Raw genomic sequence first — 15,087 nt, 5'->3', positions numbered from 1 at the left:
TTCTTGTTCAGATTCATTTTGCACCGTTTTTTACTCAAAAATGAAAAAATCATCGTGATCGTCAGATTTTCCAGCTTTTGAAGAATTTTCAGTTGATCGGATTCCCAATAAATCCTCCAAGTAATTTTCAGCACGTTTTCTTTTTTCTCCGGTTAACCAGTTTAACTTAAATTTTGGATGTAAACCTTGCTGCTATTATTAATTCTTTTGTTTCAAATATTGTAAGAAATCTAAAATTGAATATAGTAAATTAAGCGACATTGTTTGTTTTATTGAAATTAATACTTTTGAATCAATAGTTTAAAATAAAATAATATTTTTCAATTAAATCCTTATTTAAAATTAAATAACATATGTATTAATCAAATTAATAAGTTACCTTTTATTTAAACCTTGCTGAATAGCTTCAACTAATGAATGGCAATCTATAAGGTCAGATTTATTGAGATTTTCTAATTTTCGTTGCAAGGTACTTAGAACTGGTAGTAAATGAGATTACAACATAATAAGAATGCTAATTGGTCGATTTGCTTACGGCTTTACGGTTAAAATAAAAATTTTATCACGCACAATAGCAAGAATAATATCTTAAATAAATCAAAAAATTAGAAAAAAGTAACGATAAAAGTAACTGTTAAATTCGTTACTCGTTACCGAAAAATGTAACGAAGTTACTTTTTCCGTTACAAATAAAATTTGTAACGCCATTACCGTTACAGTTACCGAAAAAAAGTAACTGTAACGGTAACGGCGTTACAAGTAACGCGTTACTTCCCAACCCTGGAAATTGTTCATAACATGTTGTATAATTTATAATCAAACAAGATATCTAACATATCAGATTTTATAAATCAGAATATAACGAGGTTTTTTGACAACCAATAATAAATCACAATGTTGCAATCAAGCATACCAATTGAATCGTATGTGAAAGATTTTTGTAACATGTTGCTTTGTAAATATAAACAAGAAATTAATAAAAATAAAATACTTTCGTTAATATCATCTTCAAGCAAGGCAGAAGAAACTTTGCAATATGCGTGTCTGGTAGAAGTAGTTGGATGCACGTTCATCTTGTGTCTTCTCGGATATTATATAATAATGGTACACGAGACTTATTTTAAGTTAGTATAATATAAAAAATTGAAAATGTCATTAACAGCACATAAAAGATATGTTTGATGCGCGTTTTATAGGAGTGGGAATTTAAAAATGCAGTATCTATGACGACATACACTATACTTTTTTTAACATTCATCTTTAATATTTTCATATTATGCTTCATGGGCGAGCTTCTCACGGGGACCAGGTATTGAGTAATAATAATTACTTACGTTAATAAAAATAGCAAAAGTCATTGATTGGTTTCATACGATTTATAGAGCATGAAAATGTATATTACTTCCTGTACTCTCGATTGAAAGATTACAGATAAAGCTTTGTCTTGTAAATTTTAATTAATCACGAAATACTGAATCAAACATACAATTACGTGTTATTTTATATCGTACGGACATCGGTGGCATATTTAAATATATTACGTGCAATCAGTATTTAAATATTGAAACAGCAATTAATTAAAGAATGGAAGTAAAAAGCCATCCGTAAAAAATCTAAACTGAAATCTATAAATTTCTGTCGAATGTAAATAGCATCACTTGTAGCGTTAATTAACGCAAGCACAAACACTTCGAAATTCTTTTATTCTCATTTATACTAGAAATTGTATGTAAACTTATATTTTCTTTTACATTTGTGTATACTTTTATATAATTATATTATAGTTGTCGCTTATAATTGATAATTAAATAAGACAGTATCAACATAAGAAATTCCTTAACAAATGATAATGATTCGTGTTGCTTTACTTACATGCATATTCCTCTAAATCGTAAATTCAAACCTTGAAAATTACCGTATGGTGTCACGTATAACGGTCTTCCCTTTGCTTACCGTCGTATTTATCCGGAAGTGTGGTACGTTAAATTCGCAATCTCCTTCTCGTATGCCCCTTTATTACGCGCAGCCGTTTCGTGCACGCAAGCGCATTGTTCTGCCTATTATTCTTTCTCCAGAAAGAGAGAGATCAATCTATCATTACACACACCTGTTCAGTCATGCTCGAGCTTCTAGCCCGGCCTGACCATCTGTTGTCCGTAAACCCGAAATACGGTAACGTTGTTGACAAAATTAAATTAATGAAAATTCTCAAGCACCAGAAAAAAGACGTGGCAAGCGCAAAATTCGCAAACAAATTTATTACGTGTAAAATTTCAGTTTAACAAACATTAAAATACCGTCAGCGATGAATCTAATCGCGGAACCTTCGTCGAGAATGATTCGTGCGAACGAAGATCATTTCAATTATGCGGTGCGGGTGACTCGCGTTATTCTGCGAATGATCGGTATATGGCCGATCTCGAGATTCGCATCCAACGCGGAAAAAATCGCCATCCGTTTGCAGATTGTTGTTTGTTATTTTTTATTTGCGTTTATTATCGTGCCGGGTCTTCTTTTAGTATTCCTAAAGGAACATGATTTTAAACGGAGATTTAGAATGATGGGACCGCTTCTGAACTGTTGGATATGTTGTATGAAGTACAGTCTATTCGTTTATCATGGGAAAAAGATCCGATCGTGCCTGGAACAGGCACAACAGGATTGGCAGAACACCGTTAACTGCAGAGATCGGAAAGCGATGCTGTCCAAGGCGAGAACGGGTCGAAAGTTCGCCATCTACTCTGCCCTCTTCATGTACGTCGCCGGGCTGTCTCATCGTACTATCATGCCGCTCTCGAAAGGACGAATGTTGACGCCGATGAACACTACGGTAAGAGCTCTCGCGTGCCCCAGTTACTTTGTCAAGTTCGACGAACAAGCCTCGCCGGCGTACGAGATTGTCTTTATCCTACAATTTTTCGCGGGATTTCTCACCTATTCGATGACGTGCGGCCCGGCCGCATTAGCGGCGTTCTTTATTATGCACGTTTGCGGACAGCTGAGTATCTTGATTGGCAAACTGCAGCATCTCAACAACATGACGGAGCCCGAGGATCGAGCTGTCGCAACTTTGCTGGCCGACATTGTGGAACATCAAATAAGAGTAAAAAAGTGAGTCTTTAAAAATGATTAAGTGAGAAAGAGAGGAAAAGATTCGTGTAAATAAAATGTTTTTTTTTTCTTTTTTTTTTCAAATTTTTATTAAGTGAAAAGTCAATCATAAAGTATAATTGTCAGTCATAAAATATAATTGATATAAGATTATAAAATCTGTATGATTATGTCCGTGTGTATCTGCAGTAACTCTCTTCAAATTATAATTATTATAAAAATTATTATCGGAAAATTTTTAATATTGCAAATTAAACAATAGACTATACAGTGACTTTTATTTCTAACATTTTATTAATGATATACCAATATTATAATAATATTGTAAGCAGAAAATTGTGAAATAGATACTATGAATTGTTGATATTGAAAATAGATATTATCAATTGTTAACTAGATAAATCGTTCATTTACAGTTTTTTGAAACAAGTAGAAGAAGCTATGCAATTTATATGGTTAGTGGAAATAGTAGGATCTACCGTACTCTTATGTCTCGCGGGATATTACGTTATTATGGTAATCATGATAATTACTTTTCACGAGACTTCGCATTAATCAATTTGATGTTGATATTTATCGAATAGAAATGCATAATTAATATAATATTTATGGAAAATTTTAGTTTATTATTATAATTATAAATTTATGTAATAAAATTCATACATTATAATGTTAATTGTATAGGAATGGGAAAATAGCGATTCTACAGCAATGTTAACTATGTTTGTCATGCTCACATCTTTCATTATTTCCATTTTTACTAATTGTTATGTCGGTCAACTTTTGACAGATCAGGTATCGAGCGATATTTGCATTCATTTTGCTGTGAAAATTAGGCGCTAAGAGCGCTGTTCAAAAATATATAATTGATAATTGTGACAGAGCATCAAGCTTGGATTGATAACATCTACGATGAATTGGCACCGTTTTCTGTATAAAAGAGCTCGTACTTTAATCCTAATAATGGCAGTTTCCAATATTCCGGCAAAAATCACCGCAGGCAGAATGATAGAGATGTCTCTACCCACATTCAGTAACGTGAGTATAAAAGTTTCTCATTTTTATTTTCCTTTTTGCCAGTTTTAAATCACGCAATCTGTTTCGTTACTTCATAGATTATCAGAACATCGATGGCGTACTTTAATCTACTTCGAAAATTTATCACATAATTTCACATCGATGAACCTTCCATTACTTAGATACCATAATGGTATAAGATATTTTAATCTGTAATTGTTATTATCTTTGAGACAAATGGATTAGGTTTGCCAACGAATATTTCTCTTTTTAATTTCATTTTTCCATTTTTGCCAGAGATTTTATAAGAAGTCAGACGCAGAGCTTTCTAATTAATTTACTTATTAAAATCTAATTTTAAAATTAAATATTAAAAATTATCGCCCGAGTATGTCCGTTCACTTCATTAGTAATTCACGCAGATGACACTATTAATTTAGCATAACCCGTTTATAAAATCCATGATCTGACAGAAAGTAGTACTTGTGTGAATCGATCCTGTAATTATTTGCGGCAAAAAATCGCGCACACGCAAGCCATAGTACCGAACTTCTAACTGCGCCGAACCACGGTGATTGCAAAGGTGATTCACCGACGCAGACGCAGGAGTGTCTGTACATAATGCAGCCGGCAAGTTTCGTCGTAGTTTCGTCTGTCAGTCGTGATCGTGCAATTGTCTCTCGAACAAATATCGGGAGAGGATTCATTTTTCCACGCCAATCTAAATCATGTTGGAATCCGCGGCTTTACACAATTCCAACTATGAGAACGACATAAAATATACCGTGCAAGTGCACAGACTGATCTTGGGATTGATCGGCGTGTGGCCGATTTTGGAAAAACCCCGAAAGCTTCGAAAGAGACTTTCGAAGGGAGTTCTCCGGACAGTGTGCTGCTTCCTGCTATCCTTCAACCTGATACCGTGGGCGTTGTACATGTTTCTGATCTTGGATACGTTCAAGAACAGACTGAAGATGATCGGCGCGCTCTGCTTCTACAGTATGGTGCCCGCTATGTATTGCACGCTTATGTTACGGGAGGATAGTATCAGAGAATGCGTGAAACACATAGTGAAGGACTGGCAAAATATCCGAGACGCGAACGACCGTAGGATTATGCTGGATCGGGCGAAAGCCGGGCGTTTCATTCTCATTTGCACTACGCTATTCCTGTTCACCAGCGGCTTCACTTACCGCTTGATACAGCCGATAGTTCGCGGCAAGATCGTTGTCAATGGGAACATCACTATCAGACCGTTGGTACAAGGCAATTACTTCATTCTTTTTGATCCGCAACACAGTCCCGCTTATGAGATCGTGTTCTCGATGCATTTATTGACCGGTATCGTCATATATGTCATTATGGCGAGTGTTTGTGGCGTCACCGCGTTGTTTACTATGCACGCTTGCGGACAACTAGAGATGCTGGCAGCTTGGCTAGAAAATCTGTCAAATAAGGATCAATGGTCGAAGAAGAATCATGCCGTTGCTCGAAGATTGGCGGCGATCGTCATGCATCATATAAGGATACGTAGGTGAGCTACTGAAATCATTGTATATGTTGTGTTAATTTTTAATTCAATTTTTTTTGCATTTTCAATTTTTTTTTTTTTTTGTATAAAAAGTTTGTGACGAGATTAATTGTTTTATGCTTTTCAAGATCAGCTTCCCAAGTATCTGTCTGTTGAATATTTAATTCATTGTCAGAAAAGATTGGCATTTATTTATGAGATTATTAATTTTTCACGATTCAAGATTTTTATAATAAAAATATTTTGTCAACTTGAAAAAAATATTCTTACGTACGTGTAATAATGATAAGAGATTATTCGATTTCTAGATTTTTACATCGTATACAAAATCTCGTAGGAGACATGTGTTTTATCGAGATTATTGGCAGCACTTTAATATTGTGTCTGCTAGGATATTACGTGATAACGGTATGCAAGATAATAGTAACATTTCTCAATAATACGATATTTTACATCGCATGCAGATCTTTAACGCGTATACTTTAATTTTTTTTAAATAAAATAATGCGTTTTTTTATATAGGGATGGGAACGGAACGATGCACTCTCCTTTCTAACATATGCCATAATGCTCGCATCTTTTACCTTCAATATTTTTATATTGTGTTACATTGGGGAAATTTTAAGTAGCCAGGTAGGATACATAGATAACAAAGATGTGTAGATGCAGATATAACATCAAATATATTTATAATAAAAAAAATATATCAGAATAAAAAATAACAAAGATTATAAATAGAAAAAAAAATTATATTAATAAATTTATAGCAAGACAAGAAATATAATAATAATAGTACGCTTCTTATATTTTACACAGGCAAGTAAAGTATACATAACTTGTTGTACAATTGATTGGTATTGCCTACCTAGTAAACAAGCTCGTTATCTTATCCTAGTGATCGCCATGGCCAATTATCCTACGAAACTTACGGCGGGTAAAGTGATCGATCTTTCATTCGGCAGTTTCGGTGCCGTAAGCAATTTTATCTCTTTTGCAATAGAGAAAATCTTCTTTCAATGATTATGATTAAATAAAATTTAATTATATATATATGAGATGAATGTTTAAAATTATTATATTAATAAAAACGAATTGTTACACGCGTGTGTAAATTCGTTTTTCTTTACGAATGCACATTTTTATCTATAAACATATATATTTTATAAGCATATGAGTTTTGTTTAATCTTTCTAGGTTGTTAGAACCGCGATGGCGTATTTAAATTTGCTGCGGACAGTCACTGTATAATCGCATAATATGATATTATATGTAAAAAGCCGTGCTTATACGATTATATTATATAGAACACGTATTTGTAATTGAAACTCTTAAATGCATTCATCCGATTCTGCTTTTAACTCTTATTATTCTAAAATATTGATATATCCATGTATTTATGATTTAAAAAAAATTATAATTCATGCTTTAATTATTTATCAAAAATTACTATTATAATAAAATGATTATGAAGTAGCGTTCGGAATAATTTTTAAGCACCATCTTTTACAGCCTGTTCAACAATAAGTAACAGCATGGACTATACAATGTAATCTACAATAGATAGTCTTAATCAACGTTACACTCACATACAAATGTAAAACTCGCGTATATCGATCGTTTTTTCCCCTTCATCGTCCGGAAAATCGGAAACTCTTTCTTCTCTCAAACCAACTATATTTCTTGAAAAAACAGCGCAAGCGCTGAAGGAAGAACTAGCTTTACTATCTTTTTCCATTGCAGACATTGTCGTTCAATAATCCGTAGACGTTCTACGAGTCACGATCATGTCGCGCTCTTTCCGCCTGTCTCCTACGCACAACATCGCGTATGAACAGGACTGCGAGTATAGCATTCAGCTGAATCGCTGGTTCCTGAAACCGATCGGCGCTTGGCCCGGAACCGACACGTCGATCAGCATCGCGGATAAACTGCTGTCGCGCTGCATTCAATTCATCTGTCATTCTCTGATTGCCTTTACAGTAGTGCCCTGTGTGCTGTATATCTTATTCGAGCCGGACGTGCATTTGAAACTGAAAGCTTTCGGTCCGATGATACACTGGCTGATGGGCGGCGCGAATTACTGCTCATTGTTGTTTTGTAGCTACGAGATACGCAAATGCGTGGATCATATGCGCGACGATTGGCAGATCGTAAAGAGAACGTGCGATCGCGAAGTGATGCTGAGGAACGCCAAGTTCGGCCGATTTGTGTCCGCTTTCTGTGCAGTCTTCATGCAAGGTGGCGTCTGCTCCTACAGTATCATCACCGTTCTGACACCGGTGATCATTCGTATCGACAACGTCACCGTAACGATGCACCAGCTACCGTGTCCGTTCTACACGGAGCTAGTGGATGTCAGATACAGTCCTGCGAACGAGATCATAATCAGCCTTCAAATACTATCGACTTTCATAGTAAACTCCATCACGGTAGGCGCATGCAGCCTCGCCGCAGTTTTTGCTATGCACGCCTGCGGCCAGTTAAATATTCTCATGATGAGACTAGACGAACTCGTCGATGAGACGAAAGACAAGGGCGAGACTACGCACCGGAAACTGGCTGCTTTCGTGGAACATCATTTACGTGTACTAAGGTAGTATCGCTAAAACGCGAACTTTAAAAGGCGGAAAATCAGATCTTTAATATATTTTGTATAAAATCTATTTTTTTTTTTTTGTAATTTTTTCCATAAACAAAATGTACGCAAATTGAGATATTTATCATTGATACGATGACTCATTTTGAAATAGCTTCTTTTTTATTTTCACTATTTAACAGCTTCACAGTTTTGTCGATTTAAAAAAAATTATTCTGTAAAAATATTCGCTGATCTCATGAAAATGATATTTCAGTTTTAATGCTGTTTTAATTCCAGTTTTGTATCGCGGATAGAAACAGTTATGCATCAAATATGTCTTGTCGAGTTATTGGGATGCACGACTGATATGTGCATGCTCGGATATTATACAATCACGGTATGAAAAAGTTTTACATCAAAGTGGTGCAAAAATTGTAAAATGTAAATGTGTATGCGCGTTATGCCATATTATATATTATGAATATCTTTTCATCGTAACATTGGTAATATTGAAATTATTCCTTATTTTTTATTCGCCTATATATACATTGTTATTTACAGGAATGGGAATTGCACGACACCAAAAATTTGCTTACATACTTCACTATATTTGTTGCTATGTCATGTAACATTTTTATATTTTGTTACATAGCTGAAATTCTTACTGATCAGGTAGCTGCATAGTACATATAGTATAAGCATTTCTCTTAGTTTATTAGATCTTTAAATATAATTATGATATAAAAGCATAGATCACACAAAGTGTTTATATAGTGTCAAAAAATAGGCGAAATGGCGTACATGACTGAATGGTACCGATTGCACCATAAAATTGCGCTTGACTTGATCCTAATAATTTCGAGATCAAATGCCGTCGTAAAAATAACCGCCGGAAAAATGATACAATTATCTATTGCGACTTTTGGAGATGTAAGTCTGTTCGATAATTTATAGTTATTAATAGTTAGTAAAATACAATTTTAAAATGAACAAATGTTTTTAATATCAGCGGCTTTCTATAATTTTTTTGTAAAAACTTGATTTCGTCTCTAGATGATTTATATATATATATATATATATATATATATATATAATAAATATTATATCGTAAAACATTTAAATTATTTTAAATCTTTTGTTACCACCAATACATGACGAAAGATTTATAAATATTATTATAAAATATATTAGATTATATAAATCTATCACAATCATAATTATTTCAGGTAATAAAAACAGCGTTTGCATATTTAAATATACTCAGAACAGTAGCAATGTAACAATATGTATATATAAAACATAAAAGTTTTTCCAATAGAACAGATCAAATGTATATTTACTGAATTTATATTAATAATGAATGTAGAGGTGATATAGATAATTCTCGTTATATTAATGAATACATCTCTCATCCCACATAATAATATCGTTAAACAATATACAGGGTGTCCCATTTTAATCTCCTCAGGCAAATATCTCAAAAACCAAGCCCGGAAGAGAAAAATGTTTCAGACAAAAGTTGTTTGGTTTCGAGGGGGGCCATAAGATAGTACCATTGGTTTGACCTTGGAAAATCATTTGAAGGTCATGTGAAGGTCAACTTTAAAATCTTAAATGGAAATCCCCATTTTTTATTTAGCATTCTTGTAGCTGACATCGAGAGCTTTCCGAAACGCTATAATAAAGTATTTTTTCATTAAGTACTTTTTGAGTTATTTTATATTTTAATCTGACATATTTTGATATAAAAAATTAAATATTTCGTAAAATATTCAGTTTTCGATAATCTTACCGTAATACTTTTATGTACAGAATAATGAGACAAATTAATTAGTGCCAAAAAAAAAACAAATAAATAATTGTTTAAAAAAATACATTGTAAATAATTTTCTTAAAAACAATAATTTTTTTATATTAATTGATTTGTCTCATTATTCTGTACATAGAAGTATTACGGTAAGATTATCAAAAACTAAATATTTTACGAGATATTTAATTTTTTATATCAAAATATGTCAGATTAAAATATAAAATAACTCAAAAGTACTCAATAAAAAAATACTTTATTATAGTTTTTTGGAAAGCTCTCGATGTCAGCTACAAGAATACTAAATAAAAAATGGAGGTTTCCATTTAAGATTTTAAAGTTGACCTTCACATGACCTTCAAATAATTTTCCAAGGTCAAATCATTGTCACCATCTTATGGCCCCCTGGAAACCAAACAACTTTTGTCTGAAACATTTTTCTCTTCCGGGCTTAATTTTTGAGATTTGCCTGAGGAGATCAAAATGGGACACCCTGTATACATATGGTATGTGATAGTATTAATTAATTATTAATAAATTAGTTATTATTAATAAAGACATATATTTAATATATGTAATATTGAAAACAAATAACATATTATTTTTCATCTGACACAGCTAACATCAAAAACACTAACTCGTCAGACACAAAAAAATAATCACTTTAAACTTTATTGTGTGCATTTAAACTAACTTATCGAACTATCCAAAAAGAATCATATTTAGAAAAAAAAAATATATTGTAATTTTTGTTATAAAAATATATTGTGATTTTATTTCCGTAAAGATTGATGATGGATCTTCTGATCCACGAAAGCTGCTCACAAGAGATAGCTGCGCGGAAAATACAAATCTCATATACATAATTTATGAACAGCAGCCGGCGTAGTTTGAAAGGAATAGTATCCCCTCTTATCATCTTATAAAAGCCAATATGACTATAAAATGCACCCTTCATCATCCTGATATGACTGATCGCATGAATACTTGTTTCCTGGAAGGGAAGCTACGGCGCAGTCGTATTTAACTTTTCGCGCTTGTATGTTTGCACAATCCTTTCACTAGCTAGCAAGCTCTCGTGCTTTAACGATGTACAAAAATCCTACGCAGAATTCGAACATCGTTGCGACTGTCTACGATTATGAGAAAGACGTGCAGCTAAGCATTCAGCTGAATCGTTGGATACTGAAGCCGATCGGCGTCTGGCCAAAATCAGCAAAAATCTCATGGGTAGAAAAATACATTTACATGCTAGTAAACGTGATTTGCACCAGTCTCATTGGCTTCCTGTTCATACCCTGTGCTGCCTACATGGCGCTCGAGGTAAAGGACACGTATAATACCTTGAAGCTCTCCGGACCTTTGAGTTTCTGTCTGATGGCCGTCATTAAGTATTCCTCTCTGATCTTCCGCGAGAACGATATCCGCAAAGGTATCCAGCACATTGAAAATGATTGGATGAACACCCGGTATTACGAAGATCGGATCATCATGATTAGAAACGCAAATTTCGGCCGTCGTCTCGTAGCGATATGCGCGTTCTTCATGTATGGTGGTGCTGTGTTTTATTATCTCGCCATGCCATTCAGCAATGGCAAGGTCACGGAGGTTGACCTAAATTTGACGTATCAGCCTCTGGTTTATCCGGTCGCCAGAGTATTCGTCGACGCGCGATACAGTCCCATCAGCGAGATATTTTTCTGGATACAGTGTTTGTCAGGTTTTATCGCGCATTCCATCACCGCCGGTTCATGCAGTATAGCCGCCGTATTAGCGATGCACGCTTGCGGCCGCTTAGAGATTCTAACGCAATGGATCGAGCATTTGGTAGACGGAAGGGAAGACTTTCGCGGCAACTTGGATGAGAGAGTGTCGCTGATAGTGCAGCAGCACGTTCGGATCTTACAGTAAGTCATTTTGTGACTCTATATAATGCAATTATTCATTCTATTTTATATTACATTTGTACAATTGAAAAGTATGACTTATAATTGATTTAACGTCGCCTGGCCAAGAGTTAATAATTTAATTATTAATCAATATTCTTAAAAAAAAGCATATTTTTGTTTCTCAAACATCGTCCTATGCGATAATGCCCCTGTGGTCTTCCAGTTTTATATCGTTAACGGACAAAGTACTACGTGAAATATCTATCGTCGAAATTGTAGGATGTACGTTAAACATGTGCTTTCTTGGATATTATATTATCACGGTATGTGCATATCGTACGAAAAGTACCGCCAAGCGCAACATCTGTTTCAAGTAATATCCAGGGTTGGGAAGTAACGCGTTACTTGTAACGCCGTTACCGTTACAGTTACTTTTTTTCGGTAACTGTAACGGTAATGGCGTTACAAATTTTATTTGTAACGGAAAAAGTAACTTCGTTACATTTTTCGGTAACGAGTAACGAATTTAACAGTTACTTTTATCGTTACTTTTTTCTAATTTTTTGATTTATTTAAGATATTATTCTTGCTATTGTGCGTGATAAAATTTTTATCTTAACCGTAAAGCCTTAAGCAAATCGACCAATTAGCATTCTTATTATGTTGTAATCTCATTTACTACCAGTTCTAAGTATCTTGCAACGAAAATTAGAAAATCTCAATAAATCTGACCTTATAGATTGCCATTCATTAGTTGAAGCTATTCAGCAAGGTTTAAATAAAAGGTAACTTATTAATTTGATTAATACATATGTTATTTAATTTTAAATAAGGATTTAATTGAAAAATATTATTTTATTTTAAACTATTCATTCAAAAGTATTAATTTCAATAAAACAAACAATGTCGCTTAATTTACTATATTTGATTTTAAATTTCTTACAATATTTGAAACAAAAGAATTAATAATAGCAGCATATTTACATCCAAAATTTAAGTTAAACTGGTTAACCGGAGAAAAAAGAAAACGTGCTGAAAATTACTTGGAGGATTTATTGGGAATCCGATCAACTGAAAATTCTTCAAAAGCTGGAAAATCTGACGATCGCGATGATTTTTTCATTTTTGAGCAAAAAACGGTGCAAAATGAATCTGAACAAGAAGAATTGCAACGGTTTTTAAAATCAAATAATTGTAATATAGAAATGTTAAACGACTATCCAAAACTTAAAAAACTTTTTATTAAATATAATACAGCTCTACCAAGCAGTGCATCTGTAGAAAGAATGTTTAGCATCGGTGGCTCTGTATTAACACCACAAGGAGGGCATTTAAATGATGATACTATGGAGCAACAAATTTTATTAAAAATTAATAAAGAATTTCGATAAAATTTAATCATTTATTTTGTAATAAACCTTGAATGAAATCTTGCTTACAATTTTTTAAAAGTTTTTCTTATGCAAAATAATTTATTAGTTTGTATTGTAAAAAAGTAACGGAAATTGTAACGACTCGTTACTTTTTAATAACTGTAACGACAACGAGTTACTTTTTAGAAAAAATAACGGTAACGGTAACGAGTTACTTTTATAAAGTAACTTTCCCAACCCTGGTAATATCGAAGATTATTTGCATTGTGATACGTAACGTATCCAAATAACGAATATCTTTACATTGCAGGAGTGGAATATTAATGAGCCTGCACGTTATGTAACGTATATTGTTCTCCTCATATCTCTTACATTCAATATTTTCATATTTTGTTACATCGGCGAACTTGTTGCTGAACAGGTATAGTTCTTATTCTCAAAGTTTTCCTGCACCTTTGATAAATTTAATGACAAATCTTACAATTATATCTTTATATAGTATATGTACGTAATAGGAAAAATATATTTTTTATACAAATATATATTTCATAAAAAATATATATTTATACAATAATATAGTTTGTAGAAATGCAGGCGCTATTACTTTTTGATAAAAGAAAATCTTATCCGTAAGGGTAAATATGTTTATGAAAAAATGTATGAAAAAGATATTAAAAAATAATCTTGTCCAAACAGTGCAGAAAGATCGGCAAGGTCTCGTACATGATCGATTGGTATCGTCTACCGGAAAGAAAAGCTCTTGCTCTCGTGTTAATGATCGCTATGTCCAATTCGTCTGTCAAATTTACTGCCGGAAATTTCTTCGAGCTGTCTCTTAATACCTTTGGTGACGTAAGTAGTGCACAATGTCAATGCTTATTAAATTTATCCGTGAATAACATATATGATTTAAATGTCGTTCATTCAATCTATAGGTAATTAGGACATCCATCGCCTACTTGAATATGCTACGTACATTAACTTTGTAAATTCTGTCGTATATGTAGAAATTATTGCAATTGTTGACTTAAAAAAATATTAATTTAAAATCCGATCTATTACTTGAAAAAAAAAGAGAGAGAGAAATAGATAAAGTATGTATATAAATGTCATTGTAATAAATTGAAAACTTATGTATCTATATGTATACTCAGAAATATTTATATCAAAAGTCTAATGCGCTTTTTATATTTTTCTATTAAATTTCTTTTTACCAAAATCTCTCTTGCAACTAAGCATTTTATTACATGATATAAAATTATATAACACTGCTCGGAAATTTAAAAAATCCATTTCTTAGATTTAAGAGACGAAATGTTAATTTTACATAGCATTTACCATATATTGCATGATTTAACGCAGAGAGATAATTATAATGTTTAATCGAATCATTGGTTTTGATGAATATTAGTCGGAAATCAATGACCCAATAAAGATTCTGCAAATAACTTGTAATTTTTTACTATATATCTCTCTTCTATATTATATATATTCTTTGAGAGAAGAATTTCATTTCAAGAAAATCACAAACAATATTTATGTGTAAAGAAAGAAAATCATCAGTCTTTACTGCTCACGGAAGATAACTGTGCGGAAAATGCAAACTTCACGTATACATATAATTCATGAACAGCAGCAAACATAGTTGGAGAGGAAAAGTAGTCCCCTTTTATGATCTTATGATAGTCATACTAACTATAAAATGCACCCTTCATTGTCCTGACATGATTGATCGCTTGACTACTTCTTTCTCGGAAGGAAAACGGCATAGTTGCGTCGAC

The 15,087-nt window shown here is 33.0% G+C and overlaps 3 protein-coding genes across 4 annotated transcripts; all 3 read left to right on the top strand.

The window, feature by feature from the left end:
* The first annotated feature begins 2,151 nt into the window (after positions 1–2,151).
* Positions 2,152–7,000, top strand: LOC138936848 (uncharacterized). The gene is made up of 9 exons (XM_070302601.1): positions 2,152–3,111; positions 3,528–3,627; positions 3,796–3,906; positions 3,994–4,161; positions 4,869–5,662; positions 5,968–6,067; positions 6,182–6,292; positions 6,476–6,631; positions 6,854–7,000. Exons 1-9 carry the CDS (start codon positions 2,306–2,308, stop codon positions 6,905–6,907), a joined length of 2,400 nt encoding a protein of 799 aa, XP_070158702.1. The 5' UTR covers positions 2,152–2,305; the 3' UTR covers positions 6,908–7,000.
* A 197-nt stretch (positions 7,001–7,197) lies between these two features.
* LOC138937105 (odorant receptor 10-like) lies at positions 7,198–9,550 on the top strand. 2 transcript variants are annotated; one of them, XM_070303031.1, is made up of 5 exons: positions 7,198–8,252; positions 8,535–8,634; positions 8,799–8,909; positions 9,012–9,167; positions 9,464–9,550. In XM_070303031.1, the coding sequence occupies exons 1-5, from the start codon at positions 7,444–7,446 to the stop codon at positions 9,515–9,517; spliced, it is 1,230 nt and encodes a 409-aa protein (XP_070159132.1). In that variant the 5' UTR covers positions 7,198–7,443; the 3' UTR covers positions 9,518–9,550. The 2 variants fall into 2 exon arrangements, with proteins under 2 accessions (XP_070159132.1, XP_070159134.1); XM_070303033.1 differs by lacking the exon at positions 9,464–9,550 and having other exon boundaries at positions 7,199–8,252; positions 9,025–9,123.
* Positions 9,551–10,946: 1,396 nt separating this feature from the next.
* On the top strand, positions 10,947–14,373 carry LOC138936872 (odorant receptor 10-like). The gene is made up of 5 exons (XM_070302651.1): positions 10,947–11,951; positions 12,157–12,256; positions 13,617–13,727; positions 14,003–14,158; positions 14,242–14,373. The coding sequence occupies exons 1-5, from the start codon at positions 11,134–11,136 to the stop codon at positions 14,293–14,295; spliced, it is 1,239 nt and encodes a 412-aa protein (XP_070158752.1). The 5' UTR covers positions 10,947–11,133; the 3' UTR covers positions 14,296–14,373.
* The last annotated feature ends 714 nt before the right edge of the window (positions 14,374–15,087 follow it).

This window comes from Polyergus mexicanus, unplaced genomic scaffold, assembly GCF_030449975.1.
Source record: "Polyergus mexicanus isolate NDT 795.1 unplaced genomic scaffold, iyPolMexi1.0 SCAF_10, whole genome shotgun sequence".
NCBI lineage: Eukaryota > Metazoa > Arthropoda > Insecta > Hymenoptera > Formicidae > Polyergus > Polyergus mexicanus.
Note: the sequence above shows the minus strand (reverse complement) of the source record. Positions and strands in the feature narration are given on the sequence as shown.